Source organism: Bos indicus, chromosome 6 (assembly GCF_029378745.1).
Source record: "Bos indicus isolate NIAB-ARS_2022 breed Sahiwal x Tharparkar chromosome 6, NIAB-ARS_B.indTharparkar_mat_pri_1.0, whole genome shotgun sequence".
Lineage (NCBI taxonomy): Eukaryota > Metazoa > Chordata > Mammalia > Artiodactyla > Bovidae > Bos > Bos indicus.
Window position 1 is genome coordinate 36,681,603 of NC_091765.1, and position 24,845 is coordinate 36,706,447.

The window sequence follows — 24,845 nt, forward strand, 5'->3', positions numbered from 1 at the left end:
TTCCACTAGGAGTAGAGTGCTTGATCTCCGCTTTCTGTTCCTCCTCATCTGTACCTGCTTACATCTCCCTTCACTGCCTTCACCTTCCTTAGGGACTATGGTCAGGTCCTGTCTTCATCCCATCCCACCCAACTTTGACCCATGAATTCCTTCTTTTTTACAAATTCCTGGATTATGCACATACCTAGAACCCATCTTTGCCTGTGCCTTAGCAAAATCCTGACTATATGCTTCAAAGACTGCATACCTATAATCAGTCTTATGTGGTGGGATCTAAACAGCTCACCTGGCCTCTAAATGTTGGCTCCTCACTTACCTAACACTTGTTTTTTAGCATCTTGATCCTCCTCTGCTCTCCCCTTCTCATATTGTGCTTCACTGAAACCCTTAAATTAACAGTTGTTATCTATTTCAGCCCTAGTTTTAATACTCATGGTGCAGATTGAAGCTAAATTACTATTTTAGCAGGTTTGGAATTGCTTAGGGTCAGTTTCAGAATTTCAGATGTTTTCTTGTTTTCCTGAATCAGGAACGTCAGTTAGATTTATTTCTAAACTAGTTGTTTGGTACACAAACTCAATATTTAGGATTTTGTTTTTATTCCTAGATTCCAGGAAGCATCAATTTTATGAAAGTCTTCTAACTGCAGAATTTATGTTGAAGAAAAAAATTTAGCTTTGGATAAATTCAGATTTAAATAGACACTGGATGAGATCTGGAAATTATACCACTCTTATCTTGATATGCAGAGATTTGGAAATTATACCACTCTTATCTTGATATGCAGAAAAATTCTTTCTAACTCACCTTTAATAGCTTCTGGGGGCTTTTCCACACAACTTGTGCTGTGCTAGAATTTCAATGTTTGTGATTTGGGGGAGTAACATTTATTAAATTTTTAATCATTTACTTTTCTCCTTAAGCATAATACATGTTTTCTAAATTATCATTTTAAGGTAAAAATTTCTTATTATTGGGCTTCCTGGGTTGATCATGATAAAGAATCTGCCTGCCAATGCAGAATACATGGGTTTGATCCCCAGGTCAAGATGAGCCCCTGGAGAAGGAAATGGCAACCCACATAGGAGCCTGGTAGGCTACAGTCCATGGGGCTGCAAAAAAAAACACAAAACAAAAGGGTCAAACACAACTTAGTGACTAAACAACAACAGACAGCTTCAGGGGGGTTACTTTTCCAGCACCTTGTGCTAGAATTTCTGTGTTTGTGATTTTGTGGGGGGGACGGTGTATGTGGTAATATTTATTAAATTGTTAATAGTTTATTTTTCTAAGCATAATATAATGCTTAAAATTATCATTATTATCCAATGTGATAACTTGGAGAAGTGTATTACCAGACATTGTATTTGTTCATAAGACTATTTCAGGTTACTAACTAGAAGGTAGAACAAATAAGCAGGTTGTTTATTTAATTATCTGCTTGATGTTTCACCCAAGATGATAAAGTCAGCTAGGTATTTTGGGTGTCTTTAGACCCAGATAACTGTTTACTTAAAATTGTTTTTTCCTGTCCATTTTGACTAGAACAGTATCTCTAAATTGAGGTACATCACCTCTGCTTATGGAGCTGTTTCCTTTTTTTCTTGGTGGTAAAATAGAAATAAAATTTGCCATTTTAACAGTTTAAAAGTTTTTAATTGTGATAAAATACACATAATATAAATTTTACCACCTTAAGCATTTTTAAGTACATTTCCACTAGTAATACACAAGAGTACTGTTTTTTCACATTCTTGTCAGCATTTGTTATTTTTCTGTTCTTTGTTAATACTATCTTTATAGTATGAAGTATGTGGAACTCATTAGAGATGCCAGGATCTCACTGGCCAAGACCCTGAGTCTCAAGAGAGCTGTTTTTTCATATTTTCAAAAAGTGCCATACAGCAGTCTTTTCAAAAAAAATAGTCCTGAGAAAACTGAATATCCACACACAAAAGCATCAAGTTGAACCCTTACCTAACACCATATACAAAAATTAACTCAAAGTAGATCAAAGATCTACATGTGAGAGTTAAAACTATACAATTCTTAGACGAAAACATCAGCCAAAAGCTATGTGACATTGAATTTGGCAATGATTTCTTAGATGTAACACCAAAGGCACAGGAAAAAGGAAAAAAATTGACAAATTGGACTTCTTTAAATTTTTTTAATTTTGTGATTTAAAAAACCACACTGTCAACAGAATAAAAAGCCAGCTCACAAAATGGGAGGAAATATTTGCAAATCATGTATCTGATAAGGAATTAATATCTAGAACAGATAGAGAACTCTTAAAACTCAGCAACAAAAATAACCAAATTAGAAAATGGGTTAAAGACTTGAATAGGCATTTCTCCGAAGAACATATACAAATGGCCAATCATCACATGAAAAGCTGCTCCACAACATTAATCATCAGCAAAGTAAAAGTGAAAGTCGCTCAGTCGTGTCCGACTCTTTGCAACCCCATGGACTATCAAGTCCATGGAATTCTCCAGGCCAGAATATTGGAGTGAGTAGTCTTTCCCTTCTCCAGGGAATCTTCCCAACCCAAGGACTGAACCCAGGTTTCCCTCATTGCAGGCAGATTCTTTACCAGCTGAGCCACAAGGGAAGCCCAAGAATACTGAAGTGGGTAGCCTTTCCCTTTTCCAGTGGATCTTCCCAACCCAGGAATTGAACTGGGGTCTCCTGCATTGCAAGCAGATTCTTTACCAACTGAGCTATCAGGGAAGCCCCCAATCATCAGCAAAATACAGATCAAATCTACAGTGAGATACCACTTCATACCCATTAGGATGGCTGCTATAAAAAAAATAGTAATAGCCAGTATTGGTGAAGATGACAAGACACTGAAACACTTGTGCATTCCTGGTTGAAATGTAAAATAGTACAGCCACTATTGAAATTAGTTATGGTGAGTCCTCAAAAAATTGAACTTAGAATTACCATATGACCCAGTAGTTCCATTTCTGGGTATATACTCAAAAGAACTGGAAGTAAGGTCCAAAAGTGATGTTTGTGCACTCATAGTCATAGTAGTAGTATTCACAATAGCCAAAAGGTAGAAGATAATGTCCATCAATGAGTTAAATGTTCAACAGTGAGTTAATGGATAAACAAAGTGCAGAATATCCTTACCGTGGAGTATTATTCAGCCTTTAAAAAGGAATGAACTTTTGACACATGCACAATATGGATTAACCTTGAGGACATTTAGATTAGGATGGTGCAAATGTAATTGCAGTTTAGGACTGTGAATTTTAAATCATTATAACTAGGCTCAAGGATATCTTTATTAATCAAAATAGGAACCATTACAATCAACACGTTTTTGCCAATGGGAAATAAGTTTGTTTATTCCTGTAGCATAAAAATCCATGATTTTGTGAACTCTTGGAAATCATTTTCTGCATCCTGTTGGTTGTGGAAGCATTTTCCCTGCAGAAAGTTGTCAAGATGCTTGAAGAAGTGGTAGTTGGTTGGTGAAAGGTCAGGTGAATATGGCGGACAAGGTAAAACTTCATAGACCAATTTGTTCAACTTCTGAAGTGTTACTTGTGCAACTTGCAGTGGGGAGTTGTTGTGCAGAAGAACTGGGCCCTTTCTGTTGACCAGTGTCAGCTGCGGGCATTGCAGTTTTTAGTGTATCTCATCGATTTGCTGAGCATACTTCTCAGATGTAGTGGTTTCACTGGGATTCAGAAAGCTGTAGTGGATCAGAACAGCAGCAAACCACCAAACAGTGACCATGATCTTTTTTGGTACAAATTCGGCCTTGGGAAGTGCTTTGGAGCTTCTTCTTGATCCAACCACTGAGCTGATCGTTGCCAGTTGTCATATAAAATCCACTTTTCATTGCATGTCACAATCCAATCGAGAAATGGTTCATTGTTGTTGTGTAGAATAAGAAAAGAGAACACTTCAAAATGACAATTCTTTTGATTTTCAGTCAGCTCATAAGGCACCAGCTTATCGAGCTTTTCCATCTTTCCAGTTTGCTTCAAATGCCAAATGACCATAGAATGGTCAACATTGAGTCCTTCAGCAACTTCTCATGTAATTGTAAGAGGCTCAGCTTCAGTGATGCTCTCAGTTGTTATTGTTCAGTCATTCAGTCATGTCTGAATCTTTGAGACCACATGGACTGCAGCATGCCAGGCTTTTCTGTCTCTCCCTATCCCCTGGAGTTTGCTCAAATTCATGTCCATTGAGTTGGTGATGCCGTCCAACCATCTCATCCTCTGATGTCCCCTTATCCCCCTGCCTTCAATCTTTCCCAGCATCAGGGTCTTTTCTAGTGAGTTGGCTCTTCACTAGGTGGCCAAAGTATTGGAGCTTCAACATCAGTCCTTCCAATGAACATTCCGGGTTGATTTTCTTTAGGATTGATTAGTTAGATCTCCTTGCAATCCAAGGGACTCTCAAGAGTCTTCTCCAACACCACAGTTCAAAAGCACCAATTCTTCAGTGCTCAGCCTTCTTTATGGTCCAGCTCTCATATCCATACATGACTACTGGAAAAACCATACCTTTGACTAGATAGACCTTTATTGGCAAAGTGATGTCTCTGCTTTTGAATATGTTGTCTAGGTTTGTAATAGCTTTCTTCCAAGGAGCCACCATCTTTTAATTTCATGGCTGCAGTCACCATCTGCAGTGATGTTGGAACCCAAGGAAATAACGTGTGTCACTGTTTCCATTATTTTCCTATTTGCCATGAAGTGAAAGAACCAGATGCCATGATCTTAATTTTTTGAATGCTGAGTTTTAAGCCAGCTTTTTCACTCTCCTCTTTCATCTTTATCGAGAGGCTCTTTAGTTCATCTTCACTTTCTGCCGTTAGAATGGTGTCATCTGCATATCTGAGGTTATTGATATTTCTCCTGGCAATCTTGATTCCTGCTTGTGATTGATCCAACCTGGCATTTCCCATGATGTGCTCTGCATATAAGTTAAATAAGCAGGACGATAATATAAAGCTTTGACGTATTCCTTTGCCAATTTCCAACCAGTCCGTTGTTCCATGTCTGGTTCTGACTGTTGCTTCTTGACATGCATACAGGCTTCTCAGGTCAGGTATTCCCATCTCCTCAAGAATTTTCAACAGTTTGTTGTAATCCACCCAGTCATAGGCTTTTAGCGTAGTCAATGAAACAGAAGTAGATGTTTTTCTGGAATTCTCTCGCTTTTTCTATGATGCAGTGGGTGTTGGCAGTTTGATCTCTGGTTCCTCTGCCTTTTCGAAATCTAGCTTGTGCATCTGAAAGTTCTCAATTCATATACTATTGAAGCCTAGCTTGAAGGATTTTTAGCATTACCTTGCTAGCATGTGAAAAGAGTTCAATTGTGTGGTAGTTTGAACATTGTTTGGCATTGCCCTTCTTTGGGATTGGAATGAAAACTGATTTTTCCAGTCCTGTGGCCACTGCTGAGTTTTCCAAATTTGCTGGCATATTGAGTGCAGCACTTTCACAGCATCGTCTTTTAAGATCTGAAATAGCTCAGCTGGAATTCCATCGCTTCCACTAGCTCTGTTCATAGTGATGCTTCCTAAGACCCGTTTGATTTCACACTCCAGGATGTCTGGCTCTAGGCGAGTGATCACCATTGTGGTTATCCAGGTCATTAAGACCTTTTTTGTATAGTTCTTCTGTGTATGCTCTCAGTTGGTTGTGGTCAACTTCTGATGACCAACCACTGCACTCCTCATCTTCAAATGTCTTGTCTCCTTTGCAAAACTTCTTGAACCACCACTGCATTACACATTCAGTAGCAGTGCCTGGGCTAAATGTTGATGTTGTGGGTTGTCTCCACTGCTCTATGACCCATTTTGTACTCAAACAAGAAAATTGCTTGAATTCGCTTTTTGTCTAGCATAATTTCCTGGTCTAAAATAAATATAAAATAAACACCAAGTAATAAGTCATTACAAATAATATAAAGCAATAAATGCACATTAAAATAATGTATAACATAACCACATTTAAGAATGCATTCCAATATCAAACAAAAAGTTTGATATTAAAGTTCAACAGTGCAAAACCGCAGTTACTTTTGCTATAAAGACCAAAACTAGAGACAGTGTTATCACAGTGATAAAGAAGAAAAACATTTGTCAAAGATCACACCATCAATGAGGATGGACTGAGAAATGTTCTCTGGCCTTGCAAGCTTCATATTGCACCATCTGAACAACACAGTAACCACAAAGAGAGAAGGAAGGCAAAAACACTGACTTGGATTCCTTCCAGTGTTTACTGCTGACCAGAAAAGCAAGTGACATTTCCCCCAGCTGAACACAAACTTATTTTCTGAACCATCCAGATCTGAGTTGTGTATTCTTTTTCATCTCCTATTTAGAGACTAGAACATTAAGTCCACAAAACAATAGAGAGGAGGGGGCATCCCCCTGAGGTGCTCAGTTACCTAACAAAGGCATTTGAGAAAGGGAGATTATTGGATTTAATGCATTCTTTCAAGTGTACACTGCTCAAAGACAAAGTACAAATTTGTTTCTGATTCTCCAGCTTAATCATAAATTGGACCACAAGTCCAAACAGCAAGTCCACTCAAATATGCATTGTAGATTGTCCAAGGGTAGACTCATATCCTGGCTTTTAAAGTGTACATCCAAGAGAAGGCATCTGCCCATAGCCAAGGGACAGTGAAGTAAACTCAGAACAATATGCCCAGCCAGGTTTTTGATAAGGGCTCTGCCTGAGTTGATTGTTTCCCCTTATGAACCACTAAGCAGAAAGAACTATTTGGGACCTATTAAGAGAAATTACAAACTAAGAGAAAGGATGATTTGCTCTGAGGACTCAGAGTAGAAACAGATTTCAGAGGATTGCTTTTTATATGATTCAGAGGAAAACTTGGGAAGTACTATTTGCTACTGCTGTTCTCAAAAATGCTCAAGGATATAACCAACCTCTTCAAACATGAGTAGGAACCTGTAAGGGGAGAATAAGTTTAGAATTAAAAGGCTAGAGATACAGAACAGCTGAAATGAGGGAAAGGGTAGCCTAGAAATGTATTTGCAGATATTGTTAAAACTTTGCAAGGCAGTAAAGAGCAGAGAGTATTTGAAATAAATCAAGTTCATGATGAGAGAGAAACTTGAGAAGTTCTTCCAAAATGAAGAAAAGGATAAAGGAAAAAAAAAAAAAAACTATGAGAGAAATTATGTTAGATATGAAAATCAGAAATTGGAAAGCCAACCTGAAAATTATGATTCTAAGAAGGAAACCATACTAATAGAAATAGAAGTTAATATATACTTCTCTTATTAGAAGTATATCTGTTCAGGCTCAGCAATATCCGACTGTTTGCAACCCCACAGACTGTAGCCCTCCAGGCTCCTCTGCCCATGAAATTTTCCAGGCAAGAATACTGGAGTCGGTTGCCATTTACTTCTCCATGGGATCTTCCTGACCCAGGGATCGAACCCTTAGAAGAATGCATACTTCTATTAATAGAAATGGAAATCAGTGTCCATATTTACCTAGTTACCGGCTTCCCTGGTGGCTCAGCTGATAAAGAATCTGCCTGGAATGCAGGAGACCTAGGTTCAATTCCTGGTTTGGGAAGATCCCCTGGAGAAGGGAATGACAATCCACTCCAGTATTCTTGCCTGGGAAATCCCATGAACAGAGGAGCCTGGCAGTCTATACGGTCCATGGGATTGTAAAGAGTTGGGCATGACTAAACAAGAGACATTTTATTATTTATTATATACCCAGCTAAATGTGAGGTGAATCTAAAAAAATATTTTTTAACTAAGAAGTAGAAACCTGATTATAATCATTAGTGGAGGATCAAAGACAGTGATGAAATTCTCAATTTCTTGCAAGGAAGGTCAGAGAGTAGAAGCAGGAGTCAGGAGTTGTAGGGGGCTTTTCTGGTTGATTGTTTTTTGTTTTTGTTTTCACTGTTTATTTATTTAAATTAAGTAATTTATTTTAATTGGGGAATAATTACCTTACAATATTGTGATGGATTTGCCATACATCAACATGAATCAGCCACAGGTATTCATGTTTCCCCCTGTCCCATCCTGAAAGCCCCTCCCAAATCCCTCTCCACCCTATCTCTCTGGTTGTCCCAGAGCACAGGCTTTGTTTTTTTGTTTTTTGTTTTTTTAATTTAATTTAATTTTATTTTTTAACTTTACAATATTGTATCGATTTTGCCATATATCAAAATGAATCCGCCACAGGTATACACGTGTTCCCCATCCTGTTGTTTGGGTTTTTGTTTCAGTTTTGATAGTTATAGATGTTTGGGTATGAGAGACAACAACTAGAATTGTGCATAGGACTCCTATATCCCCAATCACCTCAGAAGAGCAGAGACAGAAGTCAAAGGAAAAGAGAGCTCCAAACTTATAAAACATAAATCAAAATGCAAAGCTGGAACAAATATTTCAGTTACAACTGTGTAAGTATATTAAATGCTTTGATAATAGCTAAAAATGCTTTTTTTAAATGACTACTTGAACTATGTTTTGTTCAAAAGAGTTATACCTAAAACAAAATAGCACAGGAAGATTAATAATATAGGATTTATTTGATAAGTATGGATAGAGAGAAAACAGATAGCAATAGCAATATCAAAACAACTAAAGTTTAAAGCCAGATCCATTAAATAGGACAAACCTAGACTTACTTTATTGGGTAAAATTCATACTAAAACTATAAAGGTTATAAATAATAAGTATGTATAAAATAACTTTGCATCATCATATAATTTTTTTATTTTTTTAATTAATTTATTTTAGTTGGAGTCTAATTACTTTGCAATATTGTGGTAAGTCATATAAATTTAAACTCTTAACTGAGATAAACATGCAAACACATTTGAAGTATCAAACTTATTCATACCACTATATGTCTATAACAAACAAAATTTATAAAATAGCACTGAGAATTCAATAAAATTAGTAAGATTTAAAATAAGGAAGCATCACATTCACTAAAGTTTGCAACCTACAAATAGGGCTTAGGCATTTCTGCTGCTTCCTAAGAAATTACTCAGCTATCTCTAAAGATTCTTGAAAAGTAGAGATACTAGCAGTCATATCTTCTAACCACAGTATAATTAATAACAAAAAGTTTCCAATCAACCCATGGAAACTCTCCTAAAGGGAGGAAGAATTTCCAATAGGAAATAAAAATTTCAAGTACAAACTGGAAGAAAAAGGGGAAATGTACATATCAAAATCTGTGGAATGAGATCTAAGCTCTTTTTAAGAGGTACCTTCTTAAAAAGATTGAAAATAAATGGGCAGCTACACCTTCAGAATAAGAAGTTATAAAAAGGAAGAAAAGCAACCTCTTGGAAACCCGAAAGGATTTAATAGTAATAAAACAAAAAAAGCAGAACTGAAACTTGAATCCAGGAACTTGTTCTTTGAGAGTAAAGATAAAAATGAAAAGAATAAAATAGAAAACCTCTGGTAAACGTGGAAAAAAAAAAACTGAACAATACTAGTAATCAGAAATGAAGTTTGCTGTGAGGGATATGGTAGTTTTTGAAAGACTGTAGAATGCTTCATGCCATTTTATGGCATGAAAATAGATGAAATTAAAAGTTTTCTGGAATGCATAAATTTTGAGAAGAAAATTTCCACACGAATCCAAAAAGTACTTTTAGTAGTCTGTTTTAACTCTAAGAAAATAAATAGATGTGTAGTCAAAGATTTATGTGAATAGTAGCATTATTTGAGACCAAGATTAGGTCTATTATTAAGGACATGTCTAAAGCCCATTACATGAGATGGAATCAGAGCTGTGTAAAGTTGCGTGAGGTACTGAACCTCTTGGAATGTCAATTTCCTCATCTATAAATGGGTATAGAATATATAGTGGCCTCTCTTTTCATTTCTTAATTTTGCTTTATAAAGACCTTAGTCTATAAACTAAAAAAGAGAAAAGACTCTTAATTTCTTTTTATGCAAAACATGTTCGATGCAGGATACAGGAAGCTTGGGGCTGGTGCACTGGGATGACCCAGAGGGATGGTATGGGGAGGGAAGAGGGAGGGGGGTTCAGGATGGGGAACACGTGTACACCCATGGCGGATGCATGTTGATGTATGGCAAAACCAATACAATATTGTAAAAAAAAAAAATAATAATATAAAAATTTTAAAAATAAATAAAAAATAAAAGCTGGAGGAAAAAAAATAAATATATAAAATGGAAAACCCAATAATTAGGGCCTGGAAGAAGCTGTACAAAAGGTATTTTGACGTTTTGATTGGCTCTGTTTAATATTAGAAAATATTTAATATAGAGTCAAAATTTAAATTGAAGAATAATTTTTTCCTTCAAATCAGCCCTAAATTTAAAGGACTAGGTTGTGTGTGTTTCAGTAAAAAAATGTGAGGATAAATATTTTCCTTTTCCTGAGTCACATCTGGTGACTCAGTAGTATGTTTTCAGCTTATGTTCTGTATTGTATGCACAGTATATAATTTTTTAAAAATGAGGCTTTTTAAAAATCCTATAACACAAAATAGTGATGTGATTTTTGTCAAATCTAAATATCTATAAATGCTCCTTTAAATTTCTGCATATGCTAATCATAACTAAAAGTTAAAGCAAAGGGAATAAATATTGAGGAATTAGTGTATTTGTTTTAATATAAGACACTGTAGAAAATTGAATTAAAATCATGGAAATAATTTAGAAATCCATTATACAGTTACAAGGAAATAATGCTGTAATTATGATGTTGATACTGTGTATCAACTTTTAGTATTTTCAGATGATACTAAAAATACTGTATTCTGTTAAATAAGCAAATTAAAAGTTTCATTTTATTTTGATGACTAGTTACAGGATCTTCATCCTTAAGTTGAAACAGACATCACGTAATTGTCTTTTAAATTCTTACTCATTAAAAAAAATTGAGAGAATATAAGTATTATTTCTAGAGGAAAAGGATAATTCTGTTAGACCTAATGGTTCCCATTAAAACAATATCTTATGGGTAGGATTTTACACCCCCTAGAAAAGAGAACATAGTGAAGTTAAAGGACAGACAGAAAAAGAGAACACATGCTTGTTCAAGATATCTGGTTTCAGAGATTTGGAAGTTTTCTTTATTTCAAGTCAAAAGATCCAATTAATGAATCACTTGTCAACAAGCATTCTGTGCATCTTATCACATGTAAATTTTATAGACTAATATTTCTGAGTATAATCATTTCTCAAGAATGTTTTGCTAATAGAAATAAAGAATAAATATATTTAACTATGTCATAGAATATATTTCAGAGTAGACTTACTATCTGTTTTGAATGACCATACCAGGAGAACATTGACTCGCACTATCACTTAAGTAGACTTGGGTAATGAAATTGACCATAATGCTGGATTTGCACATGTGCTTATTTATTTAGTTTTGAATAATCCCTTCATCAACATTAGGAAATGAACTCTTCCATATTCAAGTATTTATATTGCATAAATAAAAGATTTTCTTAGCAAATCAGTCAAGGGCTCTGAATGAACCCTTGACTGATAATGAACAATAAATAATAACAATAAACAATGACAATAAACAATAAAATGAACAATAAATAATAACAATAAACAATAATGAAAATAAACAATAACAATAAACAATAGCAATAAACAATAACAATAAAGTTCATTATTCTTAGCTCTCTGCAGGAGATAAAAAACATGTAGATGGAAGTCTTTCACTTTAGCTTATTTGCTTATTGCCTTTTTGTTAGTGTCTTAAAATTACCTCTGTGAGCCAATTATAACAATGGAAGCAGTCCCTATTTCTGACATTAATATTCTTAGAAATCTTGCTCTTCGTAACTTGTTAAGCATATCCCACAGAAACTGTAGACATGATTGGATACCTGACCAAAGCCATTTTGGAATCTGATAAACCTTAACTGTGACTGACACCGTCATAAAACTAAATATGCAGTTATAACCTTTTGTAATGTTTTAGACTTTGGGGCAATAAACTTGAAACTGAGATCGTCTTATTAACTTTTATAGCTCGAAGAAAATCACAGAGATCACTAGCCAAGGCTTTCATTTTCTGTATGAAGAAACCATCCCAAAGCAGCCAAGCTAACCAATAATCTGACTATGATTGCCGCTAATTAACTACAGATTCAGGACCGGAACCTCTCTTTTCTGATTCCCAGTGGAAAACATTCTCTTTTCAGAATATTTTCTTTAGAAAAATTCTGTTTTAAAAAAGCCTGGAAGTATGGACATGTTAAGTAATATCAAAAATTCCAAAGGCCTATTACAGAAACACAAAAATATAAATTTTTATAAATTTGACCTAAGAGAAGTGTATTAACAAAAATCAATATGATTTAATTACTAAGTCTTATTATTGATTTATTCATTTATTTTGCATCCTGAGAAAGGCTCTTTAAGACTGATTTAGATGGCTCGGGTCATTTTTCTTTAAGCTCTGAGGAAAATTTTGATGTATGGACTTTTATTAACAGAGTAAGTTTTCCAAATCGTATCTAAAGCACTTAGAATGTTTAAAAATACATTACCATGTGTAAAATAGATAACCAACAGGAATTTGCTGTATGGCTCAGGAAACTCAAACAGGGGCGCTCTATCAACCTAGAGGGGTGGAATGGGGAGGGAGTTGGGAGGGAGTTTCAGAAGCCAATATGTATACCTATGGCTGATTCATGTTGAGGTTTGACAGAAAACAGCAAAATTCTGTAAAGCAATTATCCTTCAATTAAAAAAATTAATTAAAAAATTTTTAATTAAAAAATATAGTGGTTGTGATATCTAGATCATTGAAGTTTTAATGAATTTTAGTTGCAAGAATTTGGAACCTTGCTAATCAATGTCTTCCACGAATCAACAGCATCATGATCACTGGGGAATTTGTTAAAAATGCAAAATCCCAGCTTCCCCTTCCCTCCACCTGGACTTACTAAATCAGAACCTGTGTGTGAACAGGATCCCAGGTGATTCTGATACACGTTAGAGTTTGAAAAGCACCTACTCAGAGAGTTACGAATCTCAGGACCTGGTCCCGTTTGTTGTCATTCCCTTCTCTGTTTCTTCCCCACAATTTTTCATCTTCTCCTTCCTGCTCACCAAAAAGGAATATCAAAATATCATTATGTGCTTAAAAGCAAAAAGAAGATCAGATCAAAAGTGTATAGAAGGAAGGAGAGGAAATGTATCTTCCTTCTGAGATGGCATGGCTGGCTGATTGGCTGACTGTACTTACATGTCTTTGTCGTGTTTTTAGTATCTTAGCAGATCTATATTCTTTTCCCTCCTCTGGGTTCTCCCAGAGCATTATTCACATTGGCCACTGCTCCCAAAAGCAAGGTTGCGTAACTGCATGAGAAGTGGAGTACAGGAGTAAATTATACAGTGTTTAATTTACAGAGGGTGAGCCACAAAGCATCAGAAGTCAGGGCTGCCCGTTCCAGCTGAGGGCAGAGAGCAGCAAAGGATTTATTATTGGTTATGTAACCTGGAAACCTCTGTGAATAGCAGACATTGTGAGACCGAAATCGTTGTAATTAAAAGCAAAGTTAAATACCTAAGTCCATGCTTCCATGTACGAAGATGACTGTAGTGAGCGTTTCTTCTAGTGAGTGATGGTCTGAAAGTCTAGTGTAGTGATTAGGAGCTTAGACTCTTAAGCTAAAACTCTTCTGGTTCAAATTCCAGCTCATCTACTTCTTGACTCTGTGACTGTGAGTGAGTTACTTAACCTCTCTAACCTCTTCATTTGAAAATAGGGAAAAGAAAACAACTGTCCCTACCTACTTCATGGGGTTACTATAAACAGTAAATGAGAAAAGCTGTGTAAACAATACTTAGCACAATGTCTGAAACATAGTGAGCACTCAGCAATCATTAGGGTATGTTTGTTTGTTCATTCATTTATTAACGAAGATTCTTCTCATAAGTTTCTCATAACTACACAATAGCATTTTTTGTACAGGTTTTCTGGGATTTGTGGTGGTGTGTGGCCATGACAAAGAGCTTTAGCTAAAGGGATTCTCTGAGGCGGAAGAGTGAGTGTCTGTTGATCACCTCTAGGATAATGACTACTGTATTGGGTATGGTGCTGGTGGTATGTAGTGTCATGAAAGAAAATGAGAAATGTTATAGAGTCCCTTGAGGCACTTAGAGTCTAAATGGAAAGAGATGAGACGCATATGGAAGAAGCAACACATTCATATGCTGAAAATTCTGTAGTATAAATGAGAATGCCCAGAATGATTGAAAGGCAGCCATGAATATTGATCTTGCTACTAGCAGTTTGTATTCTCTTCAGGTGTCTTTTACAAAGAGGGACTTGAAAGTGGGAGAACTATTAGATTTGTTAGGCAAAACGGTAGTTTGGCATGCACAAAAGATTTTTTTTAATTTGATACTTTTGAACCTTGATTTGCAAGGCAAGTAAGCACCACAGGGCAGAATGTGAGCAAGTACTGCCATTGGTGCAGTTAGAGCAGCCACCAGCCTGAACCTCCCTGTGCCAAGGTGCAAATCAGATAGTATTCTATCGTTTCACTGTTCCGCTTTATATTGACTATTTTTTTTTCTTTTACTACTTTTCAATACTTTCAAAGAATTCAGGATTTGGAGAAAATGAGAAAAATGAGGAAGTTTATAAATGCTCGATAGAAGGGCATTAGGTGTTAATTAATTAAGTGTTAAGATGAAACGTTGGAGAAGGAAATGGCAACCCACTCCAGTACTCTTGCCTGGAAAGTCCCATGGACGGAGGAGCCTGGTAGGCTGCAGTCCATGGGGTCACTAGGAGTCGGACGCCACTGAGTGACTTCGCTTTCACTTTTCACTTTCATGCATTGGAGAAGGAAATGGCAACCCACTCCAATGTTCTTGCCTGGAGAATCCCAGGGATGGGGGAGCCTGGTGGGCTGCCGTCTCTGGGGTCGCACAGAGTGGTACACAACTGAAGCGACTTAGCAGCAAGATGAAACGTTATGGAACTCAAGGTGTTTTTCCATCGTGAGGAACTTAGGCAGAAGAGGTGGCTCAGGGAGAGTCCTGGAGAAAACAGTGTTTGTTCCCCGTTCTCTGGCCCCCACCACCCCTGCCCAATGTTTAGAGCAGTTTTAAGAAGATGCTCCTGTCTGTAGGTCTGAAGGGAATGGGCAGGAGAGATGGACTTGGGCTGGGGGAGCTAGAAACAGAAAAGCAGTCAGCTGCAATTAACATTTCGGAAAAGAAGACGACCCTGGACTTAGGACCATGGCAGTAGTCTGAGAGGTAGAGATGGTTTTTCCAAGATCACTTTTGAAATTATCTGTCATGGACATCTTAAAATGGAGGAAAAAATGCTGTTTGGAAGTAACCACCCAGGGCCATCTCTAATCTAGATAAGAGAAACCAGCATCTGTCAGTGGGTGATAAACTGTCATATGAGGGTTGCTCAGGGCCTGGCTAATACTTCGAGCCCAGGATCCCCTCATAGGTTTTGTTCACAGGCTCCGGTGCTCTGCTTAATCTGACGTCCTTTCTTTTGCTTCTTTTTCAGCAGTGCCCACGTATCCCAAGTCAGCAGTGTGTCATCAACTGGAGAGTAAGTGGTCCAGATTGGGCTTTTTTCCCCTCCTTTCACTTACTAAGCATTAAAAAAAAAAAAAAAAACTATTCTAATGGTGTGCTGCATTGGAAGATTAATACAGTACATAACCAATGATGATTTTTTGACTACCCAGAGGAAAAGACTAAATAAGAAATGTTCCTATTTGAGTTTCTGTGTGGGCGTGGGACTGGAGAGAGCTTGGCCATGTGAACATCTGAGATTTTCTATTTATTTCAGTCAAAATAATGTTAGTCAGTTAATATGTGCAAAGCAGTCTGTGATTTAAGAAGTGTCTTGCCACTAAAGGTGAAGGTATGAACATACATTTTACTTCTTCCTTCATTTGTTTTAATCAGCCTCCATTTATTGGCCACCTGTAATACACTAAGCATAGTGTTAGGTGTCTGAGGTTAAATAAGCCTTGGGCACTGTGTTTGGGGACTTCCCAGGCTGATAGAACACAGAAAAGGAAGGAAGTTAGTGATGGCAACAAGTCCTTTTTCCTCTGGGCAGTGGCAGTGGAATTAATTCTAATTAATCTACTAGTCACACTTAATTCTACTTTAATTCCACTAGTCACAAAAGTCTGAATTCCAGTTTTCTACCCCCACCTACTCTCTGACCACATTGTTCATTGTGCTTCAGCTACGTGACACAGCTGGGGCCTGGGTGAGCCATTTGGAGCATTTTCATCAACAAAGATCAGGGGGATGAGGAGTGGTGTTGATATCAGGTGGTATAATAAGGAGGAAGAGAAAAGAATTAGAAGAAGCACTAATTAGTATAAATTTGGATCTAATAGAGCTTCTTTGGTGGCTCAGATGGTAAAGAATCTGCCTGCAGTGCAGAAGACCAGGGTTTGATCCCAAGGATGGGAAGATCCCCTGGAGAAGGGAGTAGTTATCCACTCCAGTGTTCTTACCTGGTTGATTTGGGAATTTTTTTCTCCTCCTTATTAGACAAGGAAGCAATCAGAGGGCAGATTTGATCTCTCTTATCTTTATGAATTTTAAAGAGATTCTAGAGTTATGCCAAGACAGACATATACTTGCCTGTTTATTTCCTAACAACTTCTTAGGTGACTTGTATAGTGTTTGGAAAAGGTGTGGGTTTGGTATGTGTGTATATATTAATTTATTTAGATTCCTAGGTACCACTATTAGGTCATCTCAAATCATTGGGATGTGGAGTTCAAGATATTAAAGTTCTTATGCCCAAGTCAGACTGCACTTGTTTTAATGAAATAGTTTTAATGAAACTAGTTTTAATGAAATTACTATAAGTCTATTATAAAACTACCTTTGGAAAATCTAAAAGTTCTTAAATTGTTAAATTTTCAAAGCTCATTTTATTTAACTAAATTTATTCCTCAGTCTGACCATTTAAAACTATATTTTTTTATTTTAACAGCTTTATTGAGGTGTATATACAAAAACTATACACGTATTTAATGGACACAGAAAAGGTAGCAAATTAGTGATGGCAACAAGTCCAACTCAATAATTTGAGTCTGGATGTGATTCTTTTCTCAAGTGAAGGAAAACATGCTTTGAGGACTGTCTGTTTAGAATTCTTCATGCCTGCTTATTCAGAATTAAATAATGAAGTGATAAGAGTTTAGGTACATTTTAAGACTATATAGCTTTAAAAATGATACCTTATCTTATTATCACTTTTGTCAGCCCCTGTGCTTACCTGTTTTCTTCAGGTTGAATAAAATAAATCTGTCCTTCTCTCTTCAGTAGTATATATTGGGATGTTTGCATGAATACATTTTCAATCATATTAGGATGTTTGTATGAATACAGTTTCAATCATTTATATCACAATTTAACTGAATAGAGATTCAGAAAGTTTTACCCTTCTGTTATTAAGAGTAATTGCTCTGGTAAGTTGTTCTTTTTTAAGAGTGTTATTTTCTATGTAATTTTATCTTCAAGAAATTCAAATAGTAGGGATCATAAAATTATTTGTGCCAATTTGCTTTGTAAGTCATACTGTCTTCCCCTGCAGAACTGGTATGAAATCTGGATGATACTTGCCTTTGTAAGAATAGGTTCATTATTATTCCTTGAGGGAAAAAAATCTTTCCTCATTCTGCCTTGTATTAGATGATCCTTATTTCCTGAATGCCTCCTGTAATTGTTGCTGGATCTGCTGTGAGCATTTCAGTAATTCTGGACCCACAAAGATGGAAAACGCAATTATCTGATTGGTGGAATATGTTGCATTTAGTTTTGTTTCTCATTCACGGTGCAAATATTGGAGGATTAATTTCTCATACTGTCTTTGCTCATGAAGTGGTAGTAGATATTCCATTGGAAATGCTGATATTTCCAATATTATGGGGACTTTTTAATTGAAGAATAGTTGATTTACAATGTTGTGTTAATTTATGATTGTATAGGAAAGTGATTCATTCTTTTTTAAATATTCTTTTCCACTATGGTTTATCACAGGATACTGAATATAGTCCTCTGTGCTATACAGTCGGGCCTTGTTGTGTATCCATTCTGTATTTTAAAGCTTGTGTCTGTTAACCCCAACCTCCCAGTCCATCCCTCCCCCAACCTCCTCCCCGCTTGGCAGCTACCAGTCTGTTCTCTATGTATGGAGCCATATTTTTAAACACAGTTATTGATTTTTTTTTTTTAACCAGGCTCTTAGAAAGAACCATCCGGTCAGCTGTAGAACAACATCTTTTTGATGTTAATAGCTCTGGAGGCCAAAGTTCAGAGGACTCAGAATCTGGGGCATCTTCATCTTCCTCCACATCCACCAAACAGCGACGACGCCAGGCTAAGGAGCAGGATGAAAGTCGACACAGCAGAGATGTGTGAGTTGGCATTGATACTCTTGTTTACATTTGCTCTCTTCTTTTAAAAATATACGATACATGTCCAAATTCATGACTGTTATAGCACTCTCATTTCAGTATTCAGGTTAAAACTTTAAAAGTTTTCATTTTGACACTTCTAAGCTTGGTTAACATTTGGAAATTCACACGTGATTGAATAAATATTTCATTTTCATCTGGATGTTTCGTATGTGGTGGGAAGCTACCTCTGATTTAATACATTTCATGGCTTTCTCGTCAATATCTTATTTAGAGGGATCCTGCACCATTGGAGGAGAAAATTGCCAGATGCCTGTCTACAGGTGGTTTTTTCCCTTGTTAGACAACATTCAGCTTGCTGTTAGATTTTCTTATGAGCCAGCAGATTCCCCTACTTATATTGACCTGATTAAATACCAGAACGTCACTGGAATGCTCTGACAGTTGATAATGTTTTAGTATAAGAAAGGCTGAGCTCAAGTCTAACAAAAGAGGAAATGCTTGAGTTCTTTATTATTACAATGTCTCATTTTAAAGCATTCTCTTAGCATGAACTTCAAGAAGAGTATTACAATAAACTCTTCTCCATTAAAAGCTTTGATAAAAATAGAAATGAATAATTACCATTCATGTTATTGAATAATCATGATTTAAATTGTTAAGGAAAATAAATTTATATATAATAGACTATATTCTCATATTTTTCCTGAAAGTTTTGCCTACTGTAGCATTTAGTCTCTATAAAGTTATTTTGTACTTCTTATTAAATGTCAAAGACTAAACCAAACCCTAGTTCCCCACATTCTTTTTCATCTGGACTTGTCATCTATGTCAAAATGTTTATGGGGAAAAAGAAACTTATCTTTGCTTAAGGAAAGATATAAGACAAATAGTACAAGTAAATTCCATGCTGCACATGCACATTATTGAGATATTTAAGAGCTATTTTAGCAAACATAATTTTAAAAATTAAAAAGTATCAGTTATATAACCCACTGACTTTTCATGTGATAATACGCAACACTTTTTTGAAAACATTTGTTTTGGAGCTGGTGGGTAGGAGGGGGTGCTATAACATTTCCTTTTAGCAAATAGGAAAATTATAATATAGGACATATTTACATTTAAAATTAGTTACTGAGTAAGCTTTATAGAAAATGTTTAGGAATATAATTAGTTTGTATACAGCCTATATTGTGTTATCCATCAAGCACCAGTTATTCATTTAACACTGTTCTTAGTCTCTGCTTTATTTTTTGCCACACTGTATGCAACAGCACTGCATTTTTAAAATCCTTAGTGTGTCACGACATCATGCTTTCTGCCCTTGTTGTTGGGACAGAGAGGAGCATGTGAGCACAAAGCTGGGCAATAGTCCTAGTGGTGGTAGGTGCATTGGGTGGACCAGGGAGGACCATGGCAGGGGTAAAGTCAAGAGTGAGCAGGGTGCTAGCCAGGGAGAGAAATATGAAACAGAGCATAAACACTCCTGCAGAATTTAAATACAGTTTCCCACATCTGAGGATGTTTCTGTAGAAGTTACCTTGATTGTTCTCCACTATCAACATCAAGGGAACAAAAGGAGATGGAGAATGGAAGAGACTAACTAACCATCTTGTTGCAGGGAGGGGCCCCCCTTCCAGAGCCCGAAACTAGCCTTTTGTCTAACACTCGGAAGTGAATTGTCCAAGGAGACACATGTGCTGACAAAGCAAGAGACTTTATTGGAAAAGGGCACCTGGGTAGAGAGCAGTAGGGTAAGGGAACCCAGGAGAACAGCTCTGCCATGTGGCTCGGCTCACAGTCTCGGGTTTTATGGTGATGGGATTAGTTTCCGGGTTGTCTTTAGCCAATCATTCTGACTCAGAGTGCTTCCTGGTGGTGCAAGCCTTGTTAAGCCAAGATGGATGCCAGAGAGAAGGATTCTGGGAGGTGGTCAGACATGTGGTGTCTCCTTTTGACCTTTCCTGAACTTTCCTGGTTGGTGGTGGCTTATTAGTTCCATGTTCCTTACCAGGACCTCCTGTCATAAAACAACTCATGCAAATAGTTACTCTGGTGCCTGGCCAGGGTGGGTGGTTTCAGTCAGTGTGCTTCCCCTGACAATCTGAAGAGGTGCCCATGAAGCTCTAGCCTTTTCCTCCTCTGGAGTTCCTTTATCGCTCATCCTTCTCACTCATCATGGTCAACTGTGTGTTGAGTGAGAGAATCTTGGTGTGCAAACTGTTTATGGCAGAAGAAACTTACAGTCTCACCTGATTCATTTCCTTAGTATGTGGTCTGGGTAATCAGAAGTCCCTTTCCATGCTCCTTGTTAGCCTCACCCTCCTGGTCATAAGGCCTCTCCTAACCTGTCACCCTGGTCACTGTCATGTCTTGAGAGTCCTTCTCCTTTAGCTTTCAGCCAGTACTGAATGGCTGCTCCGAGCTCTCCACAGCTTTGGAGGAACAAGGCCCTCTCTCTCAGAGCTCTAGCTCTGCTACTTCTGCCCCCCACCCAAGGGCCTCTTCAGTACGTCCCAAGAGATGCACTTACATGGTGTCAGATTTGAAAATGTTAAGAATCATTACTATAGCCTATAGCAAGTATGTTTTTCTCAGTGTTCGCTTATACATAATTGATTTGTTCTCTAAGATTTCTGTCAAGTTTTGCTTAAAAAATTAGGAAGAATTAAAGCTACACTTCACTATCTTCTATTCAAAACTATTAGCCCTATGGAATGGTTTTAAAATGTTTTTGAAAAATCCATGATATGTTATTTTGCCTGCAACCATTTAGAAAAATATCTCCATGTTTCAGGGTGAGGTTGGAGAGTCAATAAAGTCTGTACTAATACCATTATGACATTTTTTTAAAAAAGCAATGCAGAAGACAGACTAGAAATACTTTAATGTACATGATTTCTTATTTGTCTCAGTTCATAAGGAAACATGATCAGGCTTATATTATTATTTATTACACTAAAAATGTAAAAGTTTAAGGAATATATTCATTATGTGAGAGAGCTCAATTTAATTCTCATTTAAAAATTGACCATCTGCCAGAAGCAAGAAAATATTGTTGAATCTTGGTGGTGGATATAAGGAAGTTCATGGTGATAGTCCCTGTATTTTTCTATGTTTGAAAGTTTTGTAATAAATATTTTTTAAAAAGTAAAGCATGGCTATTGAAAATGATTTCAATTTTCTAAAACACAATGAACTAAAAAATTATACCTATTTTTATTATATAACTATGATGTTAAATTCCTACTGCAAACTAAAAGAAAATCGTGCTATCTTAGAATATTAAAAAGTTCAGTATTGCCAGAACATTACGTGTGCATGCATGTAGGGGAAGGAGGAAACTCTGAAAAAAGAAAACCTGAGATGTGGAGAGTGAGCGTGAGAGGCCCCCAGGATCTAAGTTCAGGTTAAATCGCGGTGACGGCAGGTGTGCGAGTCTGGATATTACTCGAAGGACCGTGCTCCTGTGCTCCTCAGGGTCGCCCAGGCACCGACTCACACAAGAGCAAAGAGCATCCTTTGAGGACAGCAGGATTTCCACCTAAGCACAACTGCACAACTAGATTTGGGAATATTTATTTGAACAGGATTTATTCCAGTCATTCATTCACTATTCAAAAAGATTAGAAAATAAACTTGGTCCTTTAGTTTCTAAAAATAATGTTTAGCTTTTGTATTAATCTGCTCAAGCTGCCATAACAAAGTACCACAGACTTAAACAACAGGAGTGCATTTTCTCACAGTTCAGAGAGGTCGAAGTCCGAGATCAAGGTGCTGAGGGTGGGTGCTTGCTGAGGCCTCGCTGCCTTGCTGGCAGTGCCTGCTCGGTGAGGGTGTCCTCACACGGCCTTTTCTCCGTGCTCTCCGGTGCCTGCCTCTTCTTATAAGGATGCCCGTCCTCTTGGATTAAGTCCCCACCGTCATGACCTCACGCAACCTTAGTTACCTCCTCAGAGGCCCTGTCGCCCTGGCAGGTAGGGCTTCCTCATATGAACTGGGGAGGTGGGGGACACCGTTTAGTCCTTCAGTTCAGTTCAGGACCTCAGTTGTGTTCGGCTCTGTGACCCCATGGGCTGCAGCACACCAGGCTTCCCTGTCCATCACCAGTTCCAACAGCTTCAAACCTAAAAATTCCTCCATTAAAAAATTATAATTGGATCTATATCCCAGGAATTAAGAAAATACAAAGGCAAAGAAAGAGACATAGTTAAATATTAAACTCATTGTGAATTTGAGAGAGATTTAAGAGTGTTTGTATACGTGCCTGCATGTTAGTCCCTAGCACCTTTTCCTCATGTGTTCATTTATTTTATACTTGGAATATTTCTTATAAATGTAATATACATCTTTTATATAATTTTACTAAATGTACATATGTGTACATTAAAGGTATAAAATAAGGCTAGATTAAATATGGAGTATTAAAAATCACCAAGATAGTGTAATGGTGAAAATATTATGATAATATTTAATTCATACTTTTGCCTCCATGATAGCCTAAGACAGGATATGAATTTAAATTACAGAATAAATATTTAATTTACTCTGTTTCATTTGGGGATATGATTGATAGTAAAATATGTTCATTTATTTTTACACTTTGGAGCTCACTAATTTCAAATACAGTTTTGGGTGGTTAGGAGTTATCTTTATATATTTTTAAAATTGAATTATAGTGGATTTACAGTGTATTAATTTCTGCTGTACAGCAAAGTGATTCAGTTACACACATATATATACATTCGCTTTTATATTATTTTCCATTATGCTTTATCCCAGGATATAGAATGTAGTTGCCAGTGCTATACAGTGGGACCTTGCTGTTTATCCATTCTATATGCGACAGTTTACATCTGCCAACCCCTAACTCCCACTCCATCCCTCCCTCCCATCCCCTTGGCAACCACCAATCTGTCTTCTATGTCCGTGATTCTCTTTCTGTTTTGTAGTTAGGTTCATTTGTGCTATATTGTAGATTCCACACGTAAGTGATATCGTGTGGTATCTGTCTGTCTCTTCTGACTTAACTTCATTTAGTATGGTAATCTCTAGTTGCAGGGAAGTACCTTTAAGGTCACACCATGACACAGAGTAAGTCTCATTCATTTGTACCTGACCAAATGGTGCTGCTGCTGCTGCTAAGTTGCTTCAGTCATGTCCAACTCTGTGTGACCCCATAGACGGCAGCCCACTAGGCTTCGCCGTCCCTGGGATTCTCCAGGCCATTTCCTTCTCTGATGCATGAAAGTGAAAAGTGAAAGTGAAGTCGCTCAGTTGTGTCCGACTCTTTGAGACCCCATGGACTGCAGCCCACCAGGCTCCTCCGTCTATGGGATTTTCCAGGCAAGAGTACTGGAGTGGGGTGCCATTGCCTTCTCCGAAATGGTGTTGCACTGATGGTTTAATTTGTTCTGTGATGTAGTAAAAGACAAACACTTTGACAAGTACTCTAATTTTCGTGAAAAACCTCTTAAAAGAGAATGTTAAAATGCTTAAGGGAAGCATTTCAAGAGCGTTAAATGAATTAAATTCTGTAATTAAAACTTCTAAAACTAAGTCACGAAGGAACTTTAGTTATAAGCTTTCATTCAGAAACTGGTACTGGGAAGTAATGAATCCATATTTCAGTTGAAATGCTTTCTTTGTATTCTGTAATTCTTGTTATATCATTTTTACCCAGATCATATAATATAGGCAGATTTAGGTATTAATGCATTTATACTGTGATAAAATGTCTTTCTCAATTGGAGAAAATCAGTGTCCCATTCTGGAGAAAAAGATGTATTTCCTTTTCGGATTTTTCTTAATATATTATATTGATTTATAAGATCCATGTACGTGTATGTATGTATGTATATAAAACCTATGAATAATGGAAAAATGTCTTTGCAAGTTTGCACAATTCCCCTGGTTTTGAATACAGATTACTTTCGGTACAAATACAAAAGCTTTTCATTGGTAGAAACACAGCCCTCGCCAGTTTGCCTTTAGGAATAATTTCTCTTTTAATCTGATACATTTGGCACCAAGTGGTCTCAGGAGTAGCACTCTGCTCAGATTTTTATAAAAGATGAAACATGGAATTTCTAAGCACTCTTCTTTCTGCATGATGCAGTGTCTTTAAAACATCCTTTTTACCTTTTAAAGTAAAATGAAGCTAATTTTTTTTCAATTCAAGGGGACGTCTCAACAAAGAAAATATTCCTTCTGGCTTCAGCAATCTTGATGAATGTATGTTGAATGCTTGTGAAGTGGAAAAATTATATGAAAATACTTCTGGTTATATTGGAGAAAGGGGTAAACCTAAACGTCAGAAATCCAGTTCCAAACTTTCTGAGCTCAATGAAAATCAAGATGGTCTTGTGGTAAGTGCATGATTCTATAAAATTTTTACTTGTAGCCAG

The 24,845-nt window shown here is 36.8% G+C and overlaps 1 protein-coding gene across 13 annotated transcripts in view; it reads left to right on the forward strand.

The window, feature by feature from the left end:
• FAM13A (family with sequence similarity 13 member A) overlaps positions 1 to 24,845 on the forward strand; it is a 337,331-nt gene that overhangs the window by 255,182 nt on the left and 57,304 nt on the right. For 9 of the 13 annotated variants that reach the window (XM_070790892.1, XM_070790889.1, XM_070790891.1 and 6 more), the window contains 3 exons: positions 15,549 to 15,593; positions 18,259 to 18,435; positions 24,620 to 24,806. In XM_070790892.1, coding sequence (XP_070646993.1) covers positions 15,549 to 15,593; positions 18,259 to 18,435; positions 24,620 to 24,806 — 409 coding nt within the window. The remainder of the gene's footprint in view (positions 1 to 15,548; positions 15,594 to 18,258; positions 18,436 to 24,619; positions 24,807 to 24,845) is intronic. The other 4 variants (XM_070790888.1, XM_070790894.1, XM_019962463.2 and 1 more) reach the window with 1 other exon arrangement.